Source organism: Budorcas taxicolor, chromosome 13 (genome assembly GCF_023091745.1).
Source record: "Budorcas taxicolor isolate Tak-1 chromosome 13, Takin1.1, whole genome shotgun sequence".
Classification (NCBI taxonomy): Eukaryota; Metazoa; Chordata; class Mammalia; order Artiodactyla; family Bovidae; genus Budorcas; species Budorcas taxicolor.
Window position 1 is genome coordinate 33,050,200 of NC_068922.1, and position 25,791 is coordinate 33,075,990.

The 25,791-nt window shown below is 38.3% G+C and overlaps 1 protein-coding gene across 1 annotated transcript in view; it reads left to right on the forward strand.

Annotated features, from left to right (window-relative positions):
* Positions 1-2,203: 2,203 nt before the first annotated feature.
* The window catches only part of KIF5B (kinesin family member 5B), a 46,253-nt gene continuing 22,665 nt past the window's right edge, over positions 2,204-25,791 (forward strand). Inside the window, exons 1-13 of the mRNA XM_052650397.1 lie at positions 2,204-2,329; positions 9,215-9,302; positions 16,613-16,686; positions 17,676-17,780; positions 18,260-18,308; positions 18,822-18,877; positions 18,963-19,050; positions 19,190-19,314; positions 20,622-20,726; positions 20,971-21,116; positions 21,751-21,899; positions 22,320-22,513; positions 23,369-23,437. Of these exons, the coding sequence (XP_052506357.1) occupies positions 2,204-2,329; positions 9,215-9,302; positions 16,613-16,686; positions 17,676-17,780; positions 18,260-18,308; positions 18,822-18,877; positions 18,963-19,050; positions 19,190-19,314; positions 20,622-20,726; positions 20,971-21,116; positions 21,751-21,899; positions 22,320-22,513; positions 23,369-23,437 (1,374 nt within the window). The remainder of the gene's footprint in view (positions 2,330-9,214; positions 9,303-16,612; positions 16,687-17,675; positions 17,781-18,259; positions 18,309-18,821; positions 18,878-18,962; positions 19,051-19,189; positions 19,315-20,621; positions 20,727-20,970; positions 21,117-21,750; positions 21,900-22,319; positions 22,514-23,368; positions 23,438-25,791) is intronic.

Genomic DNA, 25,791 nt, shown 5'->3' on the forward strand with positions numbered 1-25,791 from the left:
GAAGAGACCCCAGCAGTTGTTGAAGTGAGCTCCAACAGCAAAGAGCAGAAGACTGAGGACAGAACCTTAACGAGATCCTGCTACAAAGGTTGAAAACTGGTGACCCGCGGGCTACAACAACCTTCTTCTTTGACTATTGCTTTCTTACTGAAAACGTTGTTCTCTAATATCATAGACTGTCAGAAACTGCCACCCAGAGTTACATCAGTAAGAAGAGAATATTCCATTCTTACCTAAGAGTTTAGGACACAGAGAGGTAGCCTCGATTGATTCTCAAGCCAGGTGCAGAGCTGTGGAAAAGGGGTTTCTGGAGACAATACTCCACATCTATCTTAACTTTGTAGTTAAAAGGAAACAAGACTTTTTGGGTCCACTTGTAGTCCAGATCTGGTATCACACAGCACCGCTTTGTTGGAACCAATCAAAATACAGATTCATTTAAATTTACCTAAATGCCACAATTTCCCCAAAGCTCTGTAACAACTCCATCCTTTTCTGTGTTTGGTGAGATGTCCCAAGATGCCTAAGGTGTGAACTCTTCCCCCTTTGCTGTGGATCAATAAACCTGAATCTTAGACTCTGGATTCATTTCTGCAGGCATTAGCATGATCAGGGGAGGACAGAGAACAACTGGAGGCTCATAGTACACTCCTTTAGGATTGACTGGTTTGATCTTGCTGTCCAACAGACTCTCAAGTCTTCTCCAGTCAATCCTAAAGGAAATCAACCCTGAATATTCATTGGAAGGACTAAAGCTGAAACTCTAATATTCTGGCCACTTGATCCGACGAGCTGACTCATTGGAAAAGACCCTGATGCTGGGAAAGATTGAGGGCAGAAGGAGAAGGTAGCGACAGAGGATGAGATGGTTGGACAGCATTACTGCTTCATTGGACATCAGTTTGAGCAAACTGCAGGAGATAGTGAAGGACAGGGAAGGCTGGTGTGCTTCAGACTGTGGGGCTGCAGAGTCCCACACGACTAAGCGACTAACAATAGTACACGCCTGTATTTTTTAATTGTTTTTTTTATTTTTGGCCACACTGCAGCAGCATGTTGGGTGGGATCTGTTTCTCCACGTGGGATGGAACCCCTGCCCCCTGCATTGCAAGGCGGATTCTTAACTACTGGAGCACTAGGTAAGTCCTACACTCTTCCATTTTACGAACAAAAATCGGGGACTAGGATTAGCGGTCCTAGTTGTCTTCGCAGTTTTTCTGTCTTCACACTCCAGATGTGGAGACTGATGAGTTCCATAGGATTATTACGGAGTCATTGGGACCGCCAGTTCCCCGGGGGTCTTCTCCCACCTTACCCTACTGTTGCACTTTTCTTCAGCACCTTCTAGTCCTCAGACGAAACTTCCTTTTTCTTATTCCTGTCCCCCAACCCCCTCTCTTAGGAATGAGCAACCGCTTGAACCATAAGCCACGTCCCGCCCTTCATTCAAATCTTCCTTTTTCTGGCAAAGCGCTCTAAAAAGGTGGGCTAGAAATCAATGTATCTCCAGACAAAACAGAAAGCGAACACGTCCTAACAGGAATATAGTTTTTCACTTAAACTACAACGTCAAGCACTTTTAACAAGGTCCCTTGTCCTCTACAGAAAAAATCGTTAGGGCACCGCTTAACTCCGTGGAATCCTCTGCGGGGTCGATAGCTCACTCTGCGCTTGCGCGTCCGGTAACTTGGCCCTGCAACCCCGGCGTGGAGCAGCGGCGCGGCCACGGATTGGTCGCCGGGGCGCCGGCCCGCCGCGCGTGCGCAGTTCTCTGTCCGCGCCGCCCATCCCGCCGCCAGTCCGCGGCCTCAGGAGTGGTCAGGCTGCAGCCGGCGAGCCGGCGAGCCGACAGCCGGGCAGGCTGAAGGTGGGCTCGGCCTGCTGTCTCCCAGGAAGACAAGGGGGCTCGCGCTCCCGGTCTCCGGGATCCCTCAGCCCAGCAACCTGCCCCGCCAGTCAAGGGAGAAGCTGAGGAGGCCCCGCCGCCGCCATGGCTGCCATGATGGGTCGGAAGTGAGCCTGTGGGTGACCGTGCCGGCCCGGGCGCTGCCGCCCAGGTCCCGGCCGCCCCGCCGGTGAAGCGCGACGCCGCGGACCGCGGGCCCTCGGCCTTCGCCACGCTAGCCCACTCGGCTCGGCCTACTTCCTCCAAGACTGAGCGGCGGGGAGTGGCTCCCGGCCTCCGGCCCCGGCAGCCGGGAAGATGGCGGACCCGGCCGAGTGCAACATCAAAGTGATGTGTCGCTTCAGACCGCTCAACGAGTCGGAGGTGAACCGCGGCGATAAGTACATCGCCAAGTTTCAGGGAGAAGACACGGTCATGATCGCGGTGAGTGCCCCTGCCCCCACCCAGGCTCCCTCCTTCGGGCCCGGCCGCCCCGGGAGCTGAGAGAAGTGGGGAGTGAGCGGAGAGCGAGCTTTGGGGCGCCCCAGCCTCCCCAGTGGGGTCCGACGGCCCAGGGGAGGGGCTCGGCGCCTCGTCGGGTGCTCCGGGGTCGCCCCACCCCGGTCTGCAGCGCCGGGGACGGGAGGCACCCGCCCTGGGTCCCGGGTACTCCCCTACCTGGGGCGCGGGTGGAGCTGTCGGGGAACCAGTTGAGTGCTCGTTCGCCGGCTTTCTGTGCGCCTGCAGGTTCTGATGTAGATGTAGTCGGTGTGTCAAACCCCCTTCCCCTCAGATTTATCATTCATAAAATAAATCAGAGTTCGGCCGAGAACGTTGGGATCTGCCTTACCGAACTTTAAATAGTAATGATATTTAGTCTTAAATCTTTAAGGTGCGTTAGGCCGTCTTGTTTCCTCCGTGGAGAAGGAAAACCATAACTAACAGTCGCAGTTATGCTGGTACCTTCAGTGTTCACCCAACCCGCTTTTTGAGTTTACAGTCACAAATGGCTAATCCAGGACTTGTAGAAAGTAGTTTTCTTTTGAAATCGAAGCGCTCGATTTTGTCTCATCCACCAACGGATCTCGCCGATCAACGCTGGGTTAAATAAGTAACCAAGAGACTCACTGGGTTTTATGGGGTAGCACTCCGGGAAAGAGTGTTAACTTTTCGTGTGTATATCAAAATATTATAAAAGCAAACTTTAAAAATATACATATGTAAAATTTGATCAGTAAACTAGATTTCTTGTTAGTATCAGATTCCTACTTCTACAATTAGGATCTGCCTTGAAGAAAAATGATTTCGATAATCACAAAGATGGTGAGATAATGTCTTTTGTAACGTGAAACATAACGTGAAAGGTCTTGAAAATAATTCCCAATTCAAGGAGATTAAAATGGAGAGTAAGATAACTGCCTACAGAACAGTGAACTCTGACAAAAAATTAAATTCCTCTTTCTTGCTGATGCCATCTTTCTACATTGCTATCACGCCCCCCAATTTTAGTGTTAACTTTTTCAGCTTACCATTTAGCATAAGTTTAAATATCTTAATGTAGAAATGGGACAGAAATATCACAGGAGATGGAACATTGAAGGTTAGAAGCATTGACATGTAAGACAGAACTCAAGTTCCTTGAATTTTTATGTGAAAGTTTCCAAGTTCCGCTCTAGAAGATTAATGTCATAGCTCCACATTGCTTGGGAGGGTTTTGGCAAACAAGTCATTAGGTTCCGAATAACTGCCAGCTCTTACTGTGTGAAGACTGTCAGGCCGGTTCTTTGTTAACAAGTCCACAGAAAAACCCTTGCTATACATGACATCATGGAGAGGCCAAGAAGTTATGCACAAAACTAATCATCCTTTTCCTTCAGGATGAGATATTTCACATGATTTTAGAGGATGCTCACTAGGCCTGGATTGTTAGTTGGCCAACACTAGTAGGTTGTTAGTTTCTCATAGGATTTTTGTGATTACTCAGCCTCTACAGTGGTTGACATAACCAAGCTATTTTCCTTTCAGATTCGTGTTAAGGCTGTTTTATTTCTTCAGATTTTTTTTGTGTGTGTGGGTATTTACACAAACCTATAGTATTATGAAAATTTATTTGTTGTAATGGTAAGGTTTAGGATTCACAAAATGTTTTATGGTTAGGTTAGAAGATAGCCGCCTATTGCAGGCCAAATATGACATAAGATAGGAGGAAAGAGTTAAAAGAAAATAAACAATTACCACAGGAAGCACACATTTATTTTAGATTGTTTTCCTTTGGATAAAGTTTTTTAAGTTCCTTACTTAGGTTTCCTTAGTACTTAAGTCAATTCAAGTGGTGATATTAAACATCATGGACAGGTAATTTAGTCATAAATCAGTAATGTACAGTTAGTTGACTTTTACATAAACTGGTAAGCATTTTAGTCGTTTTGGGTTTTTATTTTTTTGTTTTTAAGTATAAGCAGAAGTATATGACAACTGAGTGTGATACAGCTTTAGAAAATGTAAGGCAACATGTTTAGTTCATTACTTTCAGAAACCAGTCTTTTGCATGTAGAAGTCATTAATTAAAGTTATCTGAGAATTTGTAACGGCAGCTAGAAGTGGAAATAGAAACCTCTAGGTAAAGTCATCTCTTGTTTTTTCTTCATTTTACTGGATACTCACCCTGATTCAAAGTAAATAGATTGAGAAGGAACTGCTGCGGTGCAGCATTTAAAATTAAATTGTCTGAAATAATTTAAAAACATTTTGTACACAGCCTTCTGGTTAAATCAAAATTAAAAAATAAGTTTAGGGTGTTACCGAATTGTAAGTATAATCAGTGCTCACAAGGAAGGTAATTTTTTAGGATTCTGAGTTTCATCTAAGTTTAGTTTCCAATATATTGTCCGAACTTTTTTCCTGTTACTCATGTAGTCAGTGATTTTAATGTGATGTGACCCCATAGCTGTGTAATCTTTGTACAGATATATATATATATATATTTTTTTTGGTAATTAAATGCTCAGTGAATTGCTATACATATCACATATTGAATGAAATAGAAATGTGTTATTTTTTTCTTTGACAGTGATATGGTAAAACTCTTTGCTTTAGATAAGCAAACTTGTGATCCACAAAAACTGGGGCACAGGGGAAACGCCTTCTGGAGTTCAAAGGAGCCAGCTGAAAACACTGAATAAAAGAAATCAATAAGAAAAGTTATTCCTTCATCTGTTTATGCATCATAAAAGTGGAACATGCATACATGCATCACGTATCTTTACTATCTATCATTCCTTAAATGGTATACTGTAGAGGCCGCCAGAATCCAAACGGACTGTTGTGGTTCATTGAAATTAGACCTAGTTCTTACCTCCAGCACAGCACAGTTTCCCTTTCAAATGAATGATGATTTGATGTTCGATCCTGATTACCTTATATATGAAAATTGAAAAAAGGAGCCATCATAATATACCTTTACAGCTGCAGAATGTTAGCCCACAATCAGTGTCTAACTAAGGAAAATCTAATATGATGTAATCCCATGTGATCTGGAAATCACTATTCAGAATTCCAGAGAAAGACATATTCCTGCCAGAAGTGTGTCCTTTGTAACCAAATTTGGTGTTCAGCCTGGTCTGTGCAGATTCAGATAGGAACCACTCAACTTAAGAAATCTAAGGTAAATAAACATTCCTGTTTGGTTTTGTCTCCTTGAAGCCTAAGTTAGATGTGAATACATCTTGTGTGTTGGAGTATTTTTGAAGATACACATTTTTAAAGGCTGCATAATGTATATTTCAAGACCAAGGGCCAAATTTTTAAAGATATGGATATCCAGATCATGAGTGTTTAATTTATTTGAAAGATTATTAGTTATGGGATGTACCTTTGTTATAGACCATTAGAAATAGTTTTTATGTTTCACAAGTCTCATTTTTCATCCAGGAAGCCAGGATCACATTTGTTTTATTTAAGAAAATTATAATTCAGTTTTGGAATTAAAGTAAGGCTATTTTGTCAACTTAATACTAAGCACTGAAGATAGTTTTTTATTTAACAGTGGTATAATTTCAGACACAACTTAGCCACTAAACCACCACCAACAACTTTAAAAAGCCACTCAATCCCAGCTTTATTATCTTTATATCTGCATGTTCATATTCTTATTCTAATACAGTGGTAGTTTGCATATTTGGTGTGAGGTGATGCCTGAATAAACAGCTGCATAAAGTATCAGCTTTTGAGGCGGACTTTATATTACCTGTTATTTTTGGCATATCTTTTTTTAAATGTTTGTGAGCAGTTTAGTCGATGTAAAACTGAAGATAGGACTTCAGTGGTGTTTGTTCTTTTTATCGTTTAAATGTTTATTTTAATAAAATAATCATTTGCCTTATTTTGGAAGGATGCAGTTGTCATACTGTTACCTGACTTCTACTGATTAACTTGTTTCTTCAAGCAAAATTAGAATTATTCGTGAATTCACTAATGGTGGAGGCTGTCTCTGTTTCAATTCAGTTAACATTACTGATCACTTATATTCAGTTCTCCTATATAAGTGCTTAGCTTACTGTTCGAGAATTTATCCAGCCTTCTCCTCTGTTGTTCTTTGTGCCCTACTCTCATACTAATTAAATGTCATTTCTAAAATTGTGTTACTCGCTTACAATATCTCATACCATGTCGTCATTTGGTCACTAAGTCATGTCTGATTCTTTGCAACCCCGTGGACTCCAGCATGCCAGGATTCCCTGTCCTTCATGATCTGCTGGAACTTGCTCAAACTCTTTTCCACTGAATCGGTGATGCCATCCATCTCATCCTCTGTTTTCTTCTGCTCCTGCCTTCAATCTTTCCCAATATCAGGGTCTTTTCCAATGAGTCGCTCTTTGTATCAGGTGGCCAGAGTATTGGAGCTTCAGCATTAGTTCTCATACCTTATAGATTCTAAATAAATGTTTGCTGAGTAAATGAAGAGAGAAAAATTTTTTTTGATAGAACAAAGTATAAGTATAGTTTATTTCTGTTATTTTGTACTTGTGTTTTCAGAATTACCATGAATACATCTTGTGCCATCAGTGAAATAGTAGATTGTCTTTTATTAGCCACACCTGTAGATTTGAATGTCAGTGTCTTGGAATCTTAGCAGAAGGACACTTTATGTGTGTTGTAGCCAAAGAATAATCAGACGTTGAGAAGCCTACATTTAATTGATGCCAAAGGGAGGTCATCTGAGTATATCCTTCAGGAATGCTTTCAGCTGCAGAGAGAAAACAAACAAACAGATGGTGGTTTAAATAAATAAGAGGTTATTTTTCTTACATAGGAAGTCTGGAGATGGACCTTTACTTCTTGCTGACTCAGTTACCCTCTGTCATCCTTAGTTATTGACTTGTCATCATCATATCTGTCTTGTTTGCAAGATGCATGCTCCAGTTCCAGACATTCATCCCAGAAAGGAGAAAGGGCAGCTTTGGCTGAATTGATTTTCGGACACCTCCCAGCAGACTGTCACTTCATAGTGTCTAGAGCTGGGTCATGTGGCCAGTAGTTACAAGGAGACTCAGGTAGCAAGTGGTTAGTTTCCAGCCTGTCTGGTGGGAGGCCAGAAGGGGAATTGGGAATGGCTTTGGCCTTTAGGGGCTGTTTGTGTCATTGTTAGTGTTATTCCAAGCTTTGGGGAGGGGAATTGTGGGGTATAGTTTCTAAAAACTATGATCTTTTTTAGCTAAGACCCTAGGCAGTATTCTACAAGGTGAAGGATTTTTTCTGGGGTCATGATTGTTTATTTTGGGGCCCAGCTCCCTTCCTTTACTTTAGAAGAGACTAGAGAGCTGGCACGGAGAAGGCAATGGCACCCCACTCCAGTACTCTTGCCTGAAGAATCCCAGGGAGCCTGGTGGGCTGCTGTCTGTGGGGTCGCACGGAGTCGGACATGACTGAAGAGACTTAGCAGCAGCAGCAGAGAGCTGGCACACACTTTCAGTTCTGTGAACCCTCGTGCTCCCTCACTCATCTTTAGATGCTTACTTTCTCTCTCAGATTACTAATTGTTCCTGCCAGCTTTTAAACTTGCTCGGATCTTGCCCATCATAAAACATAGCTTTCTTTGAGCCACAGCTAGATTTCTGTTCAGTTACCTCCTGTTCTTTTTTCACCTCTTTCCAATCTGATCTTTGTCATTGGAGTCTTCAATTTTGCCTTGACCTCTCCACTATGTATGAGATAGTCACTTCCTCGAAAATTCTTCCTTAACTTGCATGGATAGTATATGCTCTGATTTTCATTTCATGCCTCTGGCTCCTTCCCAAGCTGTATCAGCTGTGCTCAAATTGTGTTCTCTAGGCCCTTTAAGGGACCCACAAAATCAAAACTATTAAAAATAATGTTAAAATGTGTTAGTTGCCTTTTTAACCATGTTGACATTTGATTTGTGCATCCTTGCACTTGAGATTGAAAAACATCCTTTGGTTTCTTGACTCTCCAAGTTCTTTGAACCTTGGGATCCGTAAGCATCTTGTTCCCAGTGCCTGGAGTGCTTCCCCACACTCTCTCTCTCGTGAGTAGCATTGACGAGACTGACAGTTGGTGTGCTCTTTATTCTTTGGTTTACTAACATCCCTTCTCCAGAGTGATTCTCTGCTGTTCTTCTGCCTTCCCCAGTCTTAGGTTCTCCCCTAAGTGCTGTCATAGCCCTTCTGAAGTACCCTGTTGTGCAGGATGGAATTCTAGTCACTTAATTATTTGTCTGATATCTGCCCCACTGTTATTTCCACTAAAGCAGAGAGTGAATCTGTCATGGTCATCCTTGTACTGTGGTGTCGAGCATAACTGACATTCCATAAATACTTCAATGGATGAACGGTTGAAATGCTGTTGCACTGCACTGAAAAGCTGAATGGGATAATGGAAGGAAACCTGAACTGAAAGGAGACTTGAGATTGAATTTTAATTTTATCGTTTACATATTTGGACCTTTCACGATTCTAATTCCTTATCTGCAGGATGAGTTAGTGTTGAAAATAGAGTCTCTGTCTGCCAGAAAAGAGACTCATTAAGTAAAAATCACTCAACAGTATGAGTGCCCACCATAGTAACACTTAATTTCTGTGCTGGGCCTTGGAAATACAACAAATATTAAGACAGACATACTTGGTTTTGTGGAGTTTATTTAGTGGGTTTGTTCCTGGGCCCTAAGTAAGGACTTTTCCAGAAAGGTTCTAAGTGATGCATTGTAGGTATCCTATTTTGAAGGTTAAATATATGGTGATGTCTTTAAAGGAGCTTAGAAATGTCTGTTCACATTTAATTTGTGTAGTTGAAACTTCTGTTTCTGTTTTTCAGTCCAAGCCTTATGCATTTGACCGAGTGTTCCAGTCAAACACATCTCAAGAGCAAGTGTATAATGACTGTGCAAAGAAGATTGTTAAAGGTAAATATATTATACCTTCTCAGTCATCCCAGCAGTAAGTCCAGTTTTGTTTGTGATCTCTTCAGTTTACCCAGCTTTCTTTTTTTTTTCATTTTACCTTCCTTTCTTTTTAGTTAGTTGCAGAAGTTTAGATAATAAAAAGGTCAAATATAGTTAAACCATATTGCTCAAATTTCATGAAATAATTTATGTAATGTTGTACACATATCCTTGGAATATGCACTTCTATTAAATATTCCCAAGAGAGTTTCTAAGGTAGCTGTTCTAGAAATCTAGCAGCATGAGAATGAAGACAAAATTACTAGACAAGTTTCTATAAAGTAATAGGAAATGGCAGCCTGTCATTCTCCTGTTCCAGTGTTATTCCTTCCCCAGGGACTTGCCCTGTAGTCAAATGAGAGACCCTTGAGGAATTCACCAGGGGTGCCAAAGATGAGAAAAGTGTGTACATTGCTATTAATACCATTAACCTATGCTAAGATATTTTCTAAAAACAGAATCTTAGAGCTGAGAGGGTGTTGTGATTATCTGGATTTATTAATAAACTTTATAAAAATAAGTGCAGAAATATATCAAAAGGATCTGATGATTAAATAACTATTGCTTTGTGAAATGATTTCTTTCACTCTTTGACAGCTCTAATTGTTAAAAAATACTTCTCAGATTGAGGCAGCATCTGTCGTCTTGTATTGTTCACTGAGCTAGTGGGATTGGGATTCAGTATCAGGTGGTTAGGTTAGGATTAAGTAGGAACACAGACATTTCATCCAGTAACAGGAGGAAACAGAGTTTATGGGTAGAAGTAGGTCCATACCTGTGATGGAAGGAAAATGTTCATTTCATATTAATTTCATTTTGTCTCTGATACAGGGAACAGAGTTGTTAACAGAGAGGGGGGGTGGGGGAGGAAGTGTGAGGAAAAGGTATGAAGTCGTCTAGCAGTGTGGAAGTGAATGGATTAGGGAGATGTGGCAAGATTGCCAGGTAGCATTTAGAACGCACTTGAGGTTAGCTGCCAGAGAGTTGAGTTTACCCAGTTGTGGGTTTACCCAGTTTCTGTGAGTTTGCCAGGAAGTACACAAGAAGGAGAGGAGGGCAGGAGATGTAGTCAGGAGAGTGATGCTAATGGTGAACTGTGGAATCTAAGCTGGCTGAGGGGGAGAAGGATGCAGGTTGCTAGGGAAGGGGGTGATTTACTATGGGACAGTGAAAAAAGGTGGTAAAATTACAGTCTCAGTGGAGTGAAAGGTTTGCTGAAATCAGGGTGATAGAAGGAGTAAAAGGAAGTGAATACTTGATGCTCGGAAGGCAGTGCAGTTGGTAGTGAAACGAGTGTGACCATGGACTTGGTATCTAAAGGAGAAAAGGATAAGACCGTGGAGAAAATGAGGGTAAGGATCTGAGAGGCCAGGATGTCATCTAGTACACGGACATCTAGTAATGGGCTCGCTCACTACTTAGACGTGAAACCACCAAGGGTTATAGCAGGAATGGGATCGGTGTGAGAAGGTGGACAGGAGGGAGAATTAACTGGGATTCTGTAAACAATTGCGAGAAAGAGGAATAGACAGCATTATCTTTTGTTGTAAGCATCAAATAGTTTTCCAGACGGATCTCTCTGTCAGGGACGCAGTTATGCTACATTCTTTGATTTTGGTGTAGTTTTGTCATCAGTACAGCATAAGATTACTTTAGTTTTTTTAATAATATAAAGTTATTGATTCATGAATTCAAGGGCAGTTTAAATGTATGAATCATTTTCATATCCGCTCCAGCCAGCATTAGACCCAGTCTGCACTTGAGTATTGTAGATTTTAAAATCTGCATGCAAGCCTTTAAAGTGCAGATTCTATTCTGTCATTTTAGCTCATAATCCTATTTTGAGTTTTGTTCTTACAGTTGTATTACTAGGGATCTAAATTGGCTATCAGCCTGTTTTGACAAGTCTGTTACAGTGTCAAGGATATTGAAGGCATTTTTTTTTTTTTTAAGGTCATTAAGCACACTGGAGTTTGGAAAGTATTACTATGAATCATTTAAAAGTTCTTAATGGACCATGGTCCTTAGCCTAATCTTCTAAAAATGGAATATGGCTGTTGGCGGTTATTTAATCACACTGGATATTTAACTAACTTAAAATTCTCTTACCTGTACATTTGTCTAATTCTTAGCTTGGCACCATATTCTCAAGAATATGATGGAAAGCTTGCATCCTTTTGTGAAATCATGGTGCATGACTGGTTTTTCCTCACATACTAGTTGAGTGACCAATAAATGAGATTAGTTCAGCCATAGTTTTTCCTTAGTGAAATTTTGGTGTACTTGTCTGCTGTTCCCAGAATCTATCGTTTTTCACTTTTTGAAAATGAGTGTAGTATTTGCAAGTTAGTCATCTTCTTTTACCTCTGTTCTCTGTGACTTTTGTGAAATGTTTGTCCTTGGGATGTAATTCTCTTAAAACTAGATACTTGAGCTCATTTAAAACCATTCTTTGACCATCCTACCCACCTCAATCCCAGACTCCCTCTTAGCAGTGTTTTTTCTGTTCATTTTGCAGATGATGTTGTAGAAAATGGTAATACGTCATTTACTGACATAGGCATCTCTTTTAGGCATTGCAGGTCTACTCATTCGTTATTCTTTTTCTGAACATTTTAAAAGCTCTCTTTAGGGCCTTAGTTTTTGTTTTTGTAAAATTCGTTTATCCCAGGCTTAACCTTTCTCACATTGTTCTAGTGATTTTATCTCTTTTGTACATTTCTCAGTGATGCAGTCTTAACAAGAGGCTCATACTTGCTTTCTCAAAACTCTGTGGTCTGTTGTCCTGACGTCTAGAGTACTTGTTTCTACTACCTTATATTCTGTTTCATTACTATTTACAACTCTTAAGATGACTTCATTCTTTTTTTTTTTTAATCTCTGTCCTTTTCCTCAACATTTTGATCCCTTTTACTTTTTACCTTTTACAGAAGATTTCTGCTTTACTGTTTGGAACCGAGTTCTGAGTGGCAGTTCCCTTCTTAGCAATGTGATTAAGAGCACAGGCTTTGGAATCAGACAAACGGGGTTGAAGTCTAGGCTTTGCCACTATTTAGCTTTGTGACTTGTGGCAAGTCCCTCAAGCTTTCCAAATCTTTGTTTCCTCTATAATAAGCGTAGTGTAAGGATTTAAAAAGATAAAGGTCTTCACTCAGGACCTGGTATGAAGTAAACAATATAACAGATAGCAACTGCTGTTGATTTCCTTTATCTTATAAGAAAAGAAATTACTTTCTTAGTTCACTCTGAACTAAGGATAATTACTTAGCCACAACTGAACTTGGGATAATTCATAACCTATATAGATACTTTCACTCTATAAAATTAGATTTCAAACAAGTTACAATGGAAGGTTTCTGTCTCTGTCTCCCTGTGCCGGCTTTGTAATTTATAGAAAGATATCATGGGGCTATGACAGTTTCCTTTTATTTTCACCCAGAAACTCTCTACCACTTTGGAGGAGCCTGGTTGTAGTAGCTGGTAGAACTTGTCCTGGACAAGATACAAGTGAGGTGGAGTTTCTAATAAATACATAGATTTAAGGAGAGTGACACGGTGGGGGAGAATGATGAGGTGTGAGGACAGAAAAATCAGTTAAATCATGGCAGGTTGGACTTGGGACACTCACTGGCATACAGATCAAGTAGAGGGCCATGGTTAGAAACTGGTAGGCAGGGATCAACACAGTGTCGGGTGAGCTGGTGTTTCTCCTGAGATGTGGACTCAAGGAGCAAGCTTCCAGGTGTGAGGTGAGAGCAGCTAGTGTTCTCTGGGTCCCTCAGCGTCCACCAGGGTTGCGTTGTTTTATAAATTTATCTACAAGTATTTAGCTTATATGTAGGGCTATCACCTTTTCCTTTTTGTAGATTCATTAGATAAATTTTTTTTTCTTTTGAACGTGGTTTATCCACTTGCATTCTCTTGAGTTCTGAACCTGAGTGATGTCTACCAGTTGGTTTCCCTGGTGTAAAGTAGTTGTCATTTATTTAGCATTTGCTGTTTGCCAGGCATCTTACCAGGCCTTCTCCGATTCCCTAGTTTCCCACCATAGCTTCCTTCCCTGGACTGTCTGCCACTGTATCCATTTTAATTTTTCCAGATGTAGCCTGCCATGTGTTTATTTTGGTTCCTCTGTTCCTTGAGAGGTAGTGTGGTAGCTAAGAGAGCATGTCTTTGGAGCCAAGACTGGCTGGAATGCCTCCCAGCTCTACCTTACTAGCTGTGGAACTATAGGCCACAGTTTCTCAGTTTTCTCATCTGTAAAATGGGAATAAAATAGTGCCTTGCATAGAGTTTTGTGAGGATTAAATATATTAATACATGAAAGATTATTAGAGCCTCAGGGCTTCCCTGGTGGCTCAGTGGTAAAGAATCCACCTGCCAATGCAGGAGTTGCAGATTCTATCCCTGGGGCTGGAAGATGCCCTGGAAGAAGGAAATGGCATCCCTCTCCAATATTCTTAGCTGGGAAATCCCACGGACAGAGGAGCCTGGTGGACTACAGTCCATGTGTGGCAAAGAGTTAGACATGATTTAACGACTGAACAGCATAGAACCTGACATACAATGCCTTCAAATGTTAGCAGTAATAATTTTATATGACTTCTAATGTTCACAGCCTTACCCTGAGCAGACATTTTTGCTGATGAGAAAGCTGAAGTTCAGAGAGATTAAGTGACTTTTATGAGGTTGTAAGCTATTGCCTGACTTGCTAAGTGTGTTTCTCTTGTTTACAAAGTATGAAAGTATTATTTGTCCATAGTTCCACCTCCATCTGTTTCTCACAAGAAAGGCAAAAGTATAGAGGGGCGGGACTCTTTAGAAAGGTGAGGGAGATTCTCTGTTTTAGTGTTAATAATAGTCATTCAACAAGTATTTGAGTTCATCCTAAGTGCCAGGCACTGTGCTAGGAGTTAAACACAGCCCTGGCCTCAAGGATTTTATAGGCTCATGAGGAAGACAGTGGTCAGTATTATGATAAAATGTAGGTGCTACAAGAACACATAGGGTGGGACTCTTACCCAGATTAAAGCCTAAGCTAGTCTCAAGGGTGCACAGGAATAGGAAGGAGAGTGAGGTGTGCCCTCCAGACAGATGCCTGTGGGCTAAGACTGTCCACGTGTTGAGGGAAGACATACATTTTGGTATGACTGTGATGTTGAACCATCTGAAATGGGCAGATTCAGCCATTTTTTTAGCAATAAAAACAGTGTGAGCAGAAGGATAATGGGAGATAAGAGTTGAAAAGGCAAACAAGAGCCAGTTCCAAAGGTGCCTAATTTTATTGCTTATAGATGCATACTCTGGGGTTTTCAAAGAGAAGAATATTTTATTTGTGTTTGTTTGTTAAAGGTCTATACTTTTAAAATATTCATTGTATGTAAATTTTACCTCTGAAGAACAAAACTGTGAAACATTGAGTTCTAGCCAGTGGTGTATGCATGCTGGAGTATTTAGATGGAAATGTACTAAAATCTCTGAAATACATTGAATAAATAAAATGGGTGGATGGATACATGATTAAAGCAAACAGTAAAACGATTAAATGTTACTGATAGAATCTTAGTACTGATTATAGAGTTGTTTACTGTAAAATTCATTGTTTTTCTGTATGTTTACACTTTTTTATAAAAAACATTGACAAATTACTCTAGAAAGCAAAAGTCAGGAATGGATTTGGAGATAGGCAGGAAGGGATTATTTTTCTAATTGATAACACTGTTATTACTTTAATGATACCCTGGTGCCTCTATAAATCAGCTAATCCTGGTTCTGTCTCTTGCTCCCAGGACAGAGAGCCTAGATTATAGTTTTCAGTAAACATTTAAAGATTGACTATTCCATAATCTTCTGTTATCATATAAAAGATTTAAGGTTTGCTTAAAGTCCCAAATACAAACATATTGCATACATTTATTATCCTACAAGCCCTCATGTAATGTGTTTCACCTAACACATTTATTTTTAATATATAGACATACGCTATTTATATGATCTTAGGAAAGTCATTTATTCATTCATCTACCAGTATTTATTAAGTAGTTATTGTGGTGCTAGGTAATTGGATCATAGCATGGATGAACATTCATGTATAGATCTACCAAAATTTTGGAGTTTATCCTTAGATTTTGTGTGGTCGATTAAAAGATCTTTTGCAGAGGGTGTGACATTGATATACAGAGATCAGTTATATATATTAAGAAGTAGATTGGAAAGGGTCTAGTGCTTCTTTTTTAACCCAGACGATTTTGTCTTCAGAATTATTAACAGAAATACTGCAGTCTTAATCTGTTTTAACTGTAATTCCTGAAATTATTTTGCTTCTCTTCATGAAACTGGAAAGATATTGAATGAAAGTTTCAAATGTTTGAGATCTCTTAAAATCTTCCCAGAGAAGTAAGTACTAATACCTTCTTTTTCTTATAAATAAATATTTCTATAGCAAATCTAATATCTAGTTAGTCGTGACCAATGTTGGGACCTTTTTTTTCTTTTTTCTTTTTATAAATAGTCAACTTAAAAAAAGACAAGGATTTGCTTGCTTATTACAAATTTATTTTCCACTGTTACCATCTGCTGTTTCCAGCAGAGACCTCAGTTTGTACTTTGGCTTCCTCTAAAATAGTATATGATTTTATAGTACCTTTCTTTTTACGAAAACAAGGAAAAACAATTTTAAAAGTCCCCAACAAACTGAATCCCCAAAACTGGAAACCAGAAGTCACCTTGCTCACTCACATTCCACCACTACTCCTTAGCCTAGTAAAAGAAGCTGCTTAAATGTTAATGGTAGGTCTTGGGGTACACAAAGGGCTAGAAAAAAAAATTGTGTGGTGTTTGTTTTTTTTAATTTCATAGAAACTCCCTGATAATTGATTTTGAGATGGGACTGGGCTTGTTATACTTTGTATAATGAGGAATATTATGAATTTTAACCACCTGTAGGCAACCAATCAGTCTTCCTTCTAAAAGCTAGTTCATAACTGTACATAAACTGGCAGAGCATTTTTTTCCTTTTAGGTCATGCAAAGCTGTAGAATACTGTTGCATTGACATCTAAGATGTACATTGACAGGAGAGATGATTATAAGCAATGGAATTTAAAATTTGTTTCTTACTGACAATAGACAGTAATTTGGCTAAAGAGAAAGGAATTCCTTAGGTGAATCCTCAGTAAGAAAATTACTATTATATATTCTTACCAATTTCCCTTAATGGTCTTGCTTAAGGAAGAAAGCCCCCTATGTATTAAATCTCTTATTTTCTCATAGATGTACTTGAAGGCTACAATGGAACCATATTTGCATATGGACAAACATCCTCTGGGAAGACACACACAATGGAGGTAATGTTTTTTAATCAGTATTTGGATGTAGTTTGCAGCACATACAGTGTATTCATTCATTATTTGTGACATTTTATCATGCTTAAACAGCTTTATTTACTCTTTACTGCTTTGTCTCATACAAATTATATATGAGTAACATGGTTAGAATCTAGTCAGTTCCTGAGTTTGAATAGAAATTGTATATATGAAATCATATTGAGCTTTGTTTTATCTACATAACCACAAAATTTTGGATGTCTTAGAATTAAATAAGAATTCTCTGTCACCTTATAATGGGGAATTTTGAAATTTTTAATGTTTATGTGTTTTCAGTTCTATTTGGAGCACTTAGGTTTTTCTTTCTCTCCTTGGTCGTGTCTCTGCATCTGTCTCATTTCCCAACCTCTAGCCAGGTACTTGTCCCTCTTTGATAATAAGGGCTCCAAAATTATCAGCGCTGCTATTAATAATGAATGTAAACCTGCTCGAGCTTTGCTTCTAGAAAACATCCTATAACCTGCCTCTGGTACAGAGTGTCTGCTTTTGTCATTTATCTGAGCATTCTACATATGTAAAGTAAATGATTGCTTATTTTGGAGTCATTTATTTTCGTCATGTTAAAGTCAGGTAACAGACATTCTTAGCACTTGGATGAATTTGACTTGAAGTAGATAGAATGATGCAGATTTAAATGGTGAGCAACTCACAAACATTTTCCGGGAATGTGTTTATTCACAGATTGCATCATCTGAATCTAATGATTAAAGAAAAGGCTAAGATCAATTGGTAACCTGATTAGCATACATTATTTATATGTAACTTACCAAAATATCTAACAGTTGAATTGTTTTTTTTTAGGTATTTGTACAGCCACATTTTTTCACCAAAAAAATAACAACAATTAGAATTCCTATCCTCTCTTGACTATGAATTGTAAATTAAAAGTTTTGATTTTTAATTTGTATGTTACAGTTTATTTAGGAACTCTAGTTTTGTTTTCTGTTTAGGGTAAACTTCATGATCCAGAAGGCATGGGAATTATTCCAAGAATAGTGCAAGATATTTTTAATTATATTTACTCCATGGATGAAAATTTGGAATTTCATATTAAGGTAAAATATTGGGGAAAGGTGGTATTTTATTTTATATCTAGAATAATTCTGTTCAATGTTTTTTCTTTAAAAAATTTTTTAAAAATTATGGGCAGGTGTAGTTGAAAGATTATTAGAATTTGTAAACTCAGACCCTTCCTCTGACATAGTAAAGGAGTAATCCAAGTCTTTCTTGCCTTAGCTGCCTCCTCTTTAAGATAAAGGAGTTTGTTTTGGTACAAAGCTCAAAAGTTCTGACTAATTAGACCTAACGAGTCTAATTTTAGATGAAGATACCTAGTGGAAAATGCACTTTAGTTACATAAAAGAGCTGAGTGATTTTAAGGCTTCCCATCAGAATATGAGCTGTAGCTGAGTTGTCCCTGGCACTGGTACCTGGCACTCAGGCTGGAATAAATATTTGATGAATAAATAAATAAATTACTTTGTAATTTTAAGTGGTTGATTTCCCCCCCCACTTTGTTTCCTCTGCCCTTTAGGTTTCATATTTTGAGATTTATTTGGATAAGATAAGGGACCTATTAGATGGTAAGTTAAATTCTTGCTCTTTGAGTTACTGTTGATAGTTGTAAATGTGAGACCATTTCTCAATAACCTATATGAAACTGACTTGAATTACAGGAAACATTGAAAAATGTTTCTTTCAAAGTTTTAATTGAATCCATTTTAACTTATTTAAAGCATATATTTGTGGGCGCTTCATAGGTAGTAATTAGACAATTGGACTGGAGTTCCAGAGCCTGAGTCCTATGATCTTGTCTTTTCTCAGCTGTCAGACACTTTGTCCTTAGCAAACCACAGAACCAGTCTGACTTAGTGTTCTTATCTTCACAATATGAGTTGGCAGAGGTTGGCCTGGACCTAAACTTCTCTATAAGTCTTGGTTCTATAGACTCTTGCTTTTGCAGTGATATTTTCATGTTTTTTTAAGTTCATTGTTATTAGGCTGCATGGGGAGAGAAACAAACAATTGAATTAACTATTTCACAGCCATTGTTAGCAGTTAGGAAAATGTTAATATTATTTATTTTTCTTTTTCAGTTTCAAAGACCAATCTTTCAGTTCATGAAGATAAAAATCGAGTTCCCTATGTAAAAGTAGGTATAATTCAGAATGTTTAGAAAAGCCCTATAATAACATTTTTAAAAGGGTGATGACATTCTTTAAAAATCTATTTTACAGGGATGTACAGAGCGTTTTGTATGTAGTCCAGATGAAGTTATGGACACCATAGATGAAGGAAAATCTAACAGACATGTAGCAGTTACAAGTAAGTGGCATATTTAGTAATACTAGTTAAGGCATAGACTGCTTTAAAGTTGATTTTTCTTAGGTGAAATAATGCTTTAGAAATTATTAGTAAGGGAAAGCCTTGTTTGTTGATATTTGGTTGTGTGATTTCTTTGTAGATATGAATGAACATAGCTCTAGGAGTCACAGTATATTTCTTATTAATGTAAAACAAGAGAACACGCAAACGGAACAAAAGCTGAGTGGAAAACTTTATCTGGTGGATTTAGCTGGTAGTGAAAAGGTAAAATCTTTATATTCCGATGGAAGCATTTTTAATGAACTTCAGCTCAGATTTGGGCTTATGTATTTTTCATTGTTAAATTTTGAAAATGTGTGTCAAACTGGGTTTGGTAGTATTTTTGAGAGTTATAAGCAATTATGCCAGTGTCTCGTCATTGCAAATTACTGTCATTTAGGCCATAATCCAATTCTGCCAATAAGTGTTATCCTTGACGTAGGTGTATGCTTTATTGATAATGTGTTGAATGTATGTCATTAAGAATTTTACTAGGTATCCTTTTCCTAATTTTTGGTGTCTATTTTATTCACACTGACAATGGCCTCCCTCTAAAAACTGCCCATTAATTAATCCTTTTGGATTTCGCCGTACTCCTTTTGGAGGATTATTTAAGTATTATATTGTAGTCCTGTACAATCTGATTCTGATTTATGTCAAAATCAAAATAAGTTCAGATGTCTTAATACTGACCTATGTGACCTTTTTTTGTTGTTTGTTCTGCTAATTTGTTTTTTCTTCTGATTAAAGTAACATACCTGCTCCCTTCGACACAAAAATCTTACACACATCCTTCAAAGTCTATCTCTAATTTTGCAAATACGGAGAAGCTGCTTCTTCAGGCATCATTGCTGACATATTATTCTGTTATCTTTATGTATTTTACATTTTTTTAATAGAAGGAAGTTTGCTTATAGAAAATTGATATATATAAATTCAGTCTCTCTCTAACCATCACAACATCAACATTGTGCTTTAGTAAATTTTTTAGTTTCATTTTCCCAGTGCATCGAAGGGGGTTAACAAATTAGTAAGCTGTCAATACAAACCTACATGTAAGTAGGTTAATTTCATGAGCACACCTAAAAATAAAATTTGGTATCTCCTTAATCCCATTTTTGTCATGCAAAAAAACCCAAGGTCTCAGAAAAGTCATACTTGATAAATACTGATAGCTTAGAGTAAATACTCAGGCTTCCCTGGTGTCTCAGCTGGTAAAGAATCTGGCTGCAATGCAGGAGACGTGGGTTCGATCCTTGGGTGGGGAAGATTTCCCTGGAGAAGGAAAAGGCTACCCACTCCACTGCTCTGGCCTGGAGGATTCCATGGACTGTGTAGCCCATGGGGTCGCAAAAAGAGTTGGACACAACTGAGTGACTTTCACTACTACTACTAGAGTAAATACTTGGCAAACAAAGTCTTGAAGCTTTCCCTTTTCTTTTTTACTAGTTATTGATGACCTCTGAACGTTTTAGAAAATTAGAATCACTGAAACATAATTTTGTTTTATTCTTTTGCAATTTTATGTATAGGTTAGTAAAACTGGTGCTGAAGGTGCTGTGCTGGATGAAGCTAAGAACATCAACAAGTCCCTTTCTGCTCTTGGAAATGTCATTTCTGCTTTGGCTGAGGGTAGTGTGAGTACACTTGTTTTCTTTTTCCCTGTTATCTAATGGGAAGTTAAACATAGATAACATACATACCTGTGGATGTGAGTGAGAGGGATTCACTGGATGAATAGGTATGAATAAGTTGTCTTTTAGGGATTTATTTTATAGTATTAGTGTGTATATCCTAATTCCCATTTTAATAACTACAACATATTTTATTACTGAGAAACCCATTTGTCTTCTTTGGTTTTTTGTTTGTTTTTATATGTAGACATATGTTCCATATCGTGATAGTAAAATGACGAGAATCCTTCAAGATTCCTTAGGTGGGAACTGTAGAACCACTATTGTAATTTGCTGCTCTCCATCATCGTACAATGAATCTGAAACAAAATCTACACTCCTGTTTGGTCAGAGGTTTGTTTTTGTTCAGAAAATATAAAGTCTAAATGTAGATAGGCATTTCATTTATTAAATCTAGGTAAGGTTCAGGATAGATATATTCAAATCAGTATGTATTATTAGTGTGCTAGAAAACATTCAAGTCAAGTGTTAACTCGAGTCAGATTTATGTGAGAAGCTTCAGTTCAGTATTAAAACAAACATTTGAATCAGATAATAAAGCAAAAACCTGAGGGATATAATTGTATGTTAAGCCTATTGACATATGTGACCTGTTCTAATAATGGGATAACTATATGAGGTGGTTAGCCAAGGAAAATCAATAATGATGACTTTGACTGTCATTGATAATTGCTTTTCTTAATTCTGCCTTACAAGTGAGTTGGAAAAACAACGGGCCCATGTTTTTTTTTCTTATCAGGTTGCTGATTTGTTTTTTTTAAGCTATTCAGAGGTGTTGCAACTGACCCAAATCTAATGGGTTGTGAATAAACACTATACTAAGTACAGCTCCTAGAATTTAGTCAGAGATAACTAGACAAGAATAGTTAAATTACCTAGCCACATATGCTTATATTACAGAGATATAGATATCAATTGAAAATAATTAAGTCACATTCTTCCCCTCTTCCCCAACTACTTGTCTTAGGGCCAAAACAATTAAGAACACAGTTTGTGTCAATGTAGAGTTAACTGCAGAACAGTGGAAAAAGAAGTATGAAAGAGAAAAAGAGAAAAATAAGACCCTCCGGAACACCATTCAGTGGCTTGAAAATGAACTCAACCGATGGCGTAATGGTAATAACTGAATTTGTTGTTTAGAGTTTGTGGAATAGAGATTCAGAGCTATTTTATAAATTTGAGATTCTGATATAAATGAAAATAACAACATATTAGGGATCATCAAATAAAAATGAATAAAACCTTTTACTTTAAATTCTGATTTTTACCTGGAATAATAAATAGAGGCATAGAGGCCAGCTAGCTGGCTGTTGAAGTCTCAAGATGGCAAGATGTTTAGCTTAGGGTGAAATCAATTAAAAATACAAGATTTGATGATTGGCTTTAGAAGATAAAGGGGACAGTCAAAGATAATTCCAACTTTTCAGATCTCAGGGACTGAGCAGATAAAGTTTATAAGAGCTGCTGAAATTGAATAAAATTAAAATTAATTTTCAACAGGTGGGTTTTATTAACCATTCTATTGTCTTATTTTAGGAGAGACAGTGCCTGTTGATGAACAGTTTGACAAAGAGAAAGCCAACTTGGAAGCTTTTGCAGTGGATAAGGATATTACTATTACCAATGATAAACCAGCAGCCACAATTGGAGTTACTGGAAACTTTACTGATGCTGAAAGAAGAAAGTGTGAAGAAGAAATTGCTAAACTGTACAAACAACTTGATGACAAGGTAAGTATTATTTGTCTTCTATTTTGTTTTAGAACATTATTGACATTTTTATTTTCTAATTTCAATATTAATGGGTCATCATGACTTATGTACATATTCCTAGGTTTCTGTTAACTTTCTCAACATCATTATATTAACAAAAAATATAAAATGACAGTTTCTGTTTCTATGTAGAAACTATGTATAAGGCATACCTTTCTTCCCCTTCTCTTTCAGCTAAAAGAACTTTCCAAAGGAAATTTGACACAGTCCTTGGAGAGTCTTAATGAAATGACCTTTTAGAATCAGCCCTCTGTGGCGCTAATGATAAAAATGATGCAAGAGATTAGACTGAGGGAACAGAATCAAGTGGAAATACTGTCTTCTACTTTGATGATATCAGTAGTATGAAAAATAGCACAGTTATGAAGCAAATAAAAAGGATATGAAAAACAATAGTAAAGAGACTAGAAAAAATTGTTCTGATGTTGTCTTTGATTTTTTTCTTAGTAGGTGATGTTTTTAATGTATTTTAAACAGGGATGGTAGGTAGGTTTGAAGTGGCTGCATGGCATTATTTTCAGTAATAGCTTTAAACATGTTTATTATTTTTAGCATTTAAAGTATTTTGTGAATAACTTTCATAAACATAAGCCTTTTTTCTTATTGCATGACAAGGATGTTGCAGTTACTGATATTTGAAAGAAGCTCCATTTGTTTCAACATCTTTCTAAGATAAGAGATTAGAATAAGCTATGTCCAATTTGGGGAAAACAACTTTGAAATACTGGGGAGTGGGTAGTAATCTTACAGTTCGTGTTAGGAAACAGAACCAGGTTGTGAGCTATTCTGTTAACTTGTAACTGAAAATTCTAGGATGAAGAAATTAATCAACAGAGCCAATTGGTAGAAAAACTGAAGACACAAATGCTGGATCAGGAAGAGGTAAATTGAATACTGCTTCCAGAAAAGCTGTATAGTTTATCATTGTCACTTAAAAGATGAAGGCATCTACAGAGCTCAGAACATACTCCAGTACATTTAAAAATTTTTTGAGTATGTCCATGCTTCACCGTGGATATCCTATGGGAGCAGTACATCATACAGACAGAAGCAAAGATTGACTTCTTCAGGCTTTTTGGGGTTGGGTTTTTTGGGTTTTTTAAGTTTGAGTTAAGTCTAACTGGAGGGGAGAGGATGATTTTCTTTTTTTGCATTTATTCTTTAATATACATCTCCTGGGGTTTTCAACTCTGTCTTTTGCTTTCCTTGTACAGTGCTACTTTGTCTTATTCTCCCCTAAACACTTCTTATGGATCCTTGGACTGGAGTAACCTTAGGTTCCCCCTCCCTTTATGAAAAGTATTTCCACATGGAAATGATGAAGGAAGGAGTATAAAAAACACTTTAACCCCGATATATGTCCAAAGGGATTGTTAAAGAAAAGACTTATTTCTGAATCACATTGGCTTTGTTTTTAGGAATTCATACTTTAGGGTATGATTTTTATCATAGAAATGAGAATGTCAGGGAATAAGATTATTTTTTACTCTACCATTTCTACCCTCCCCTGACCTGTTTCTCATTTCTGTGATCTTCACTTTCATCTTGTTTCTTTCAAGTTCCTTCTCTCTAGTTTGTCACTTTGGACCCTCATTTTACCTTACTTGGCAGTCAGTTCAGTCTCTCAGTCATGTCTGACTCTTTGCCACCCCATAATCTGCAGCACTCCAGGCCTCCCTGTCCATCACCAACTCCTGAAGTCTACCCAAACCCATGTCCGTTGAATCAGTGATGCCATCCAACCATCTCATCTTCTGTCGTCCCCTTTTCCTCCTGTCCTCAATCTTTCCCAGCATCAGGGTCTTTTCAAATGAGTCAGCTCTTCACATGAGGTGGCCAAAGTATTGGAGTTTCAGCTTCAACATCAGTCCTTCCAATGAACACCCAGGACTGATCTCCTTTAGAATGGGCTGGTTGGATCTCCTTGCAGTCCAGGGGACTCTCAAGAGTCTTCTCCAACACCACAGTTCAAAAGCATCAATTCCTCGGTGCTCAGCTTTCTCTATAGTCCAACTCTCACATCCATACATGACTACTGGAAAAACCATAGCCTTGACTAGACGGACTTTCGTTGAGAAAGTAATGTCTCTGCTTTTTAATATGCTGTCTAGGTTGGTCATAACTTTCTTTCCAAGGAGTAAGCATTTTTTAATTTCATGGCTGCAGTCACCATCTGCAGTGATCTTGGAGCCCCCCAAAAATAAAGTCAGCCACTGTTACCCCGTCTATTTGCCATGAAGTGATGGGACCGGAAGCCATGATCTTCCGTTTTCTGAATGTTGAGCTTTAAGCCAGCTTTTTCACTCTCCTCTTTCACTTTCATCAAGAGGCTCTTTTAGTTCTTCATTTTCTGCCATAAGGGTGGTATCACCTGCATATCTGAGGTTATTGATATTTCTCCCGGCAATCTTGGTTCCAGCTTGTGCTTCATCCAGCCCAGCGTTTCTCATGATGTATTCTGCATAGAAGTTAAATAAGCAGGGTGACAATATACGGCCTTGACATACTCTTTTTCCTATTTGGAACCAGTCTGTTGTTCCATGTCCAGTTCTAACTGTTGCTTCCTGACTTGCATACAGGTTTCTCAAGAGGCAGGTCAAGTGGTCTGGTATTCCCATCTCCTTCAGAATTTTCCACAGTTTTTTGTGATCCACACAGTCAGAGGCTTTGGCATAGTCAGTAAAGCAGAAATAGATGTTTTTCTAGAACTCTCTTGCTTTTTTGATGATCCAGTAGATGTTGGCAATTTGACCTCTAGTTCCTCTGCCTTTTCTAAATCCAGCTTGAACATCTGGAAGTTCACGGTTCACATATTGCTAAAGCCTGCCTTGGAGAATTTTGAGCATTACTTTACTAGCATGTGAGATGAGTGCTTTCTTATCTCTCCTTACTATTCTGTATTCAAATGGGAATATCTTTCCTTTTCTCCTTTGCTTTTCATTTCTCTTCTTTTCGCAGCTATTTGTAAGGCCTCCCCTGACAGCCATTTTGCTTTTTTGCATTTCTTTTTCTTGGAAATGGTCTTGATTCCAGGCTCCTGTAAAATGTCTTGAACCTCCGTCCATAGTTCATCAGGCACTGTCTATCAGATCTAGTCCCTTAAATCTGTTTCTCACTTCCACTGTATAGCCATAAGGGATTTGATTTAGATCATACGTGAATGGTCTAGTGGTTTTCCCCAATTTCTTTAATTTAAGTATGGGGGATAATTGAAAAGTGGTCCTTTGTTTGAGGTT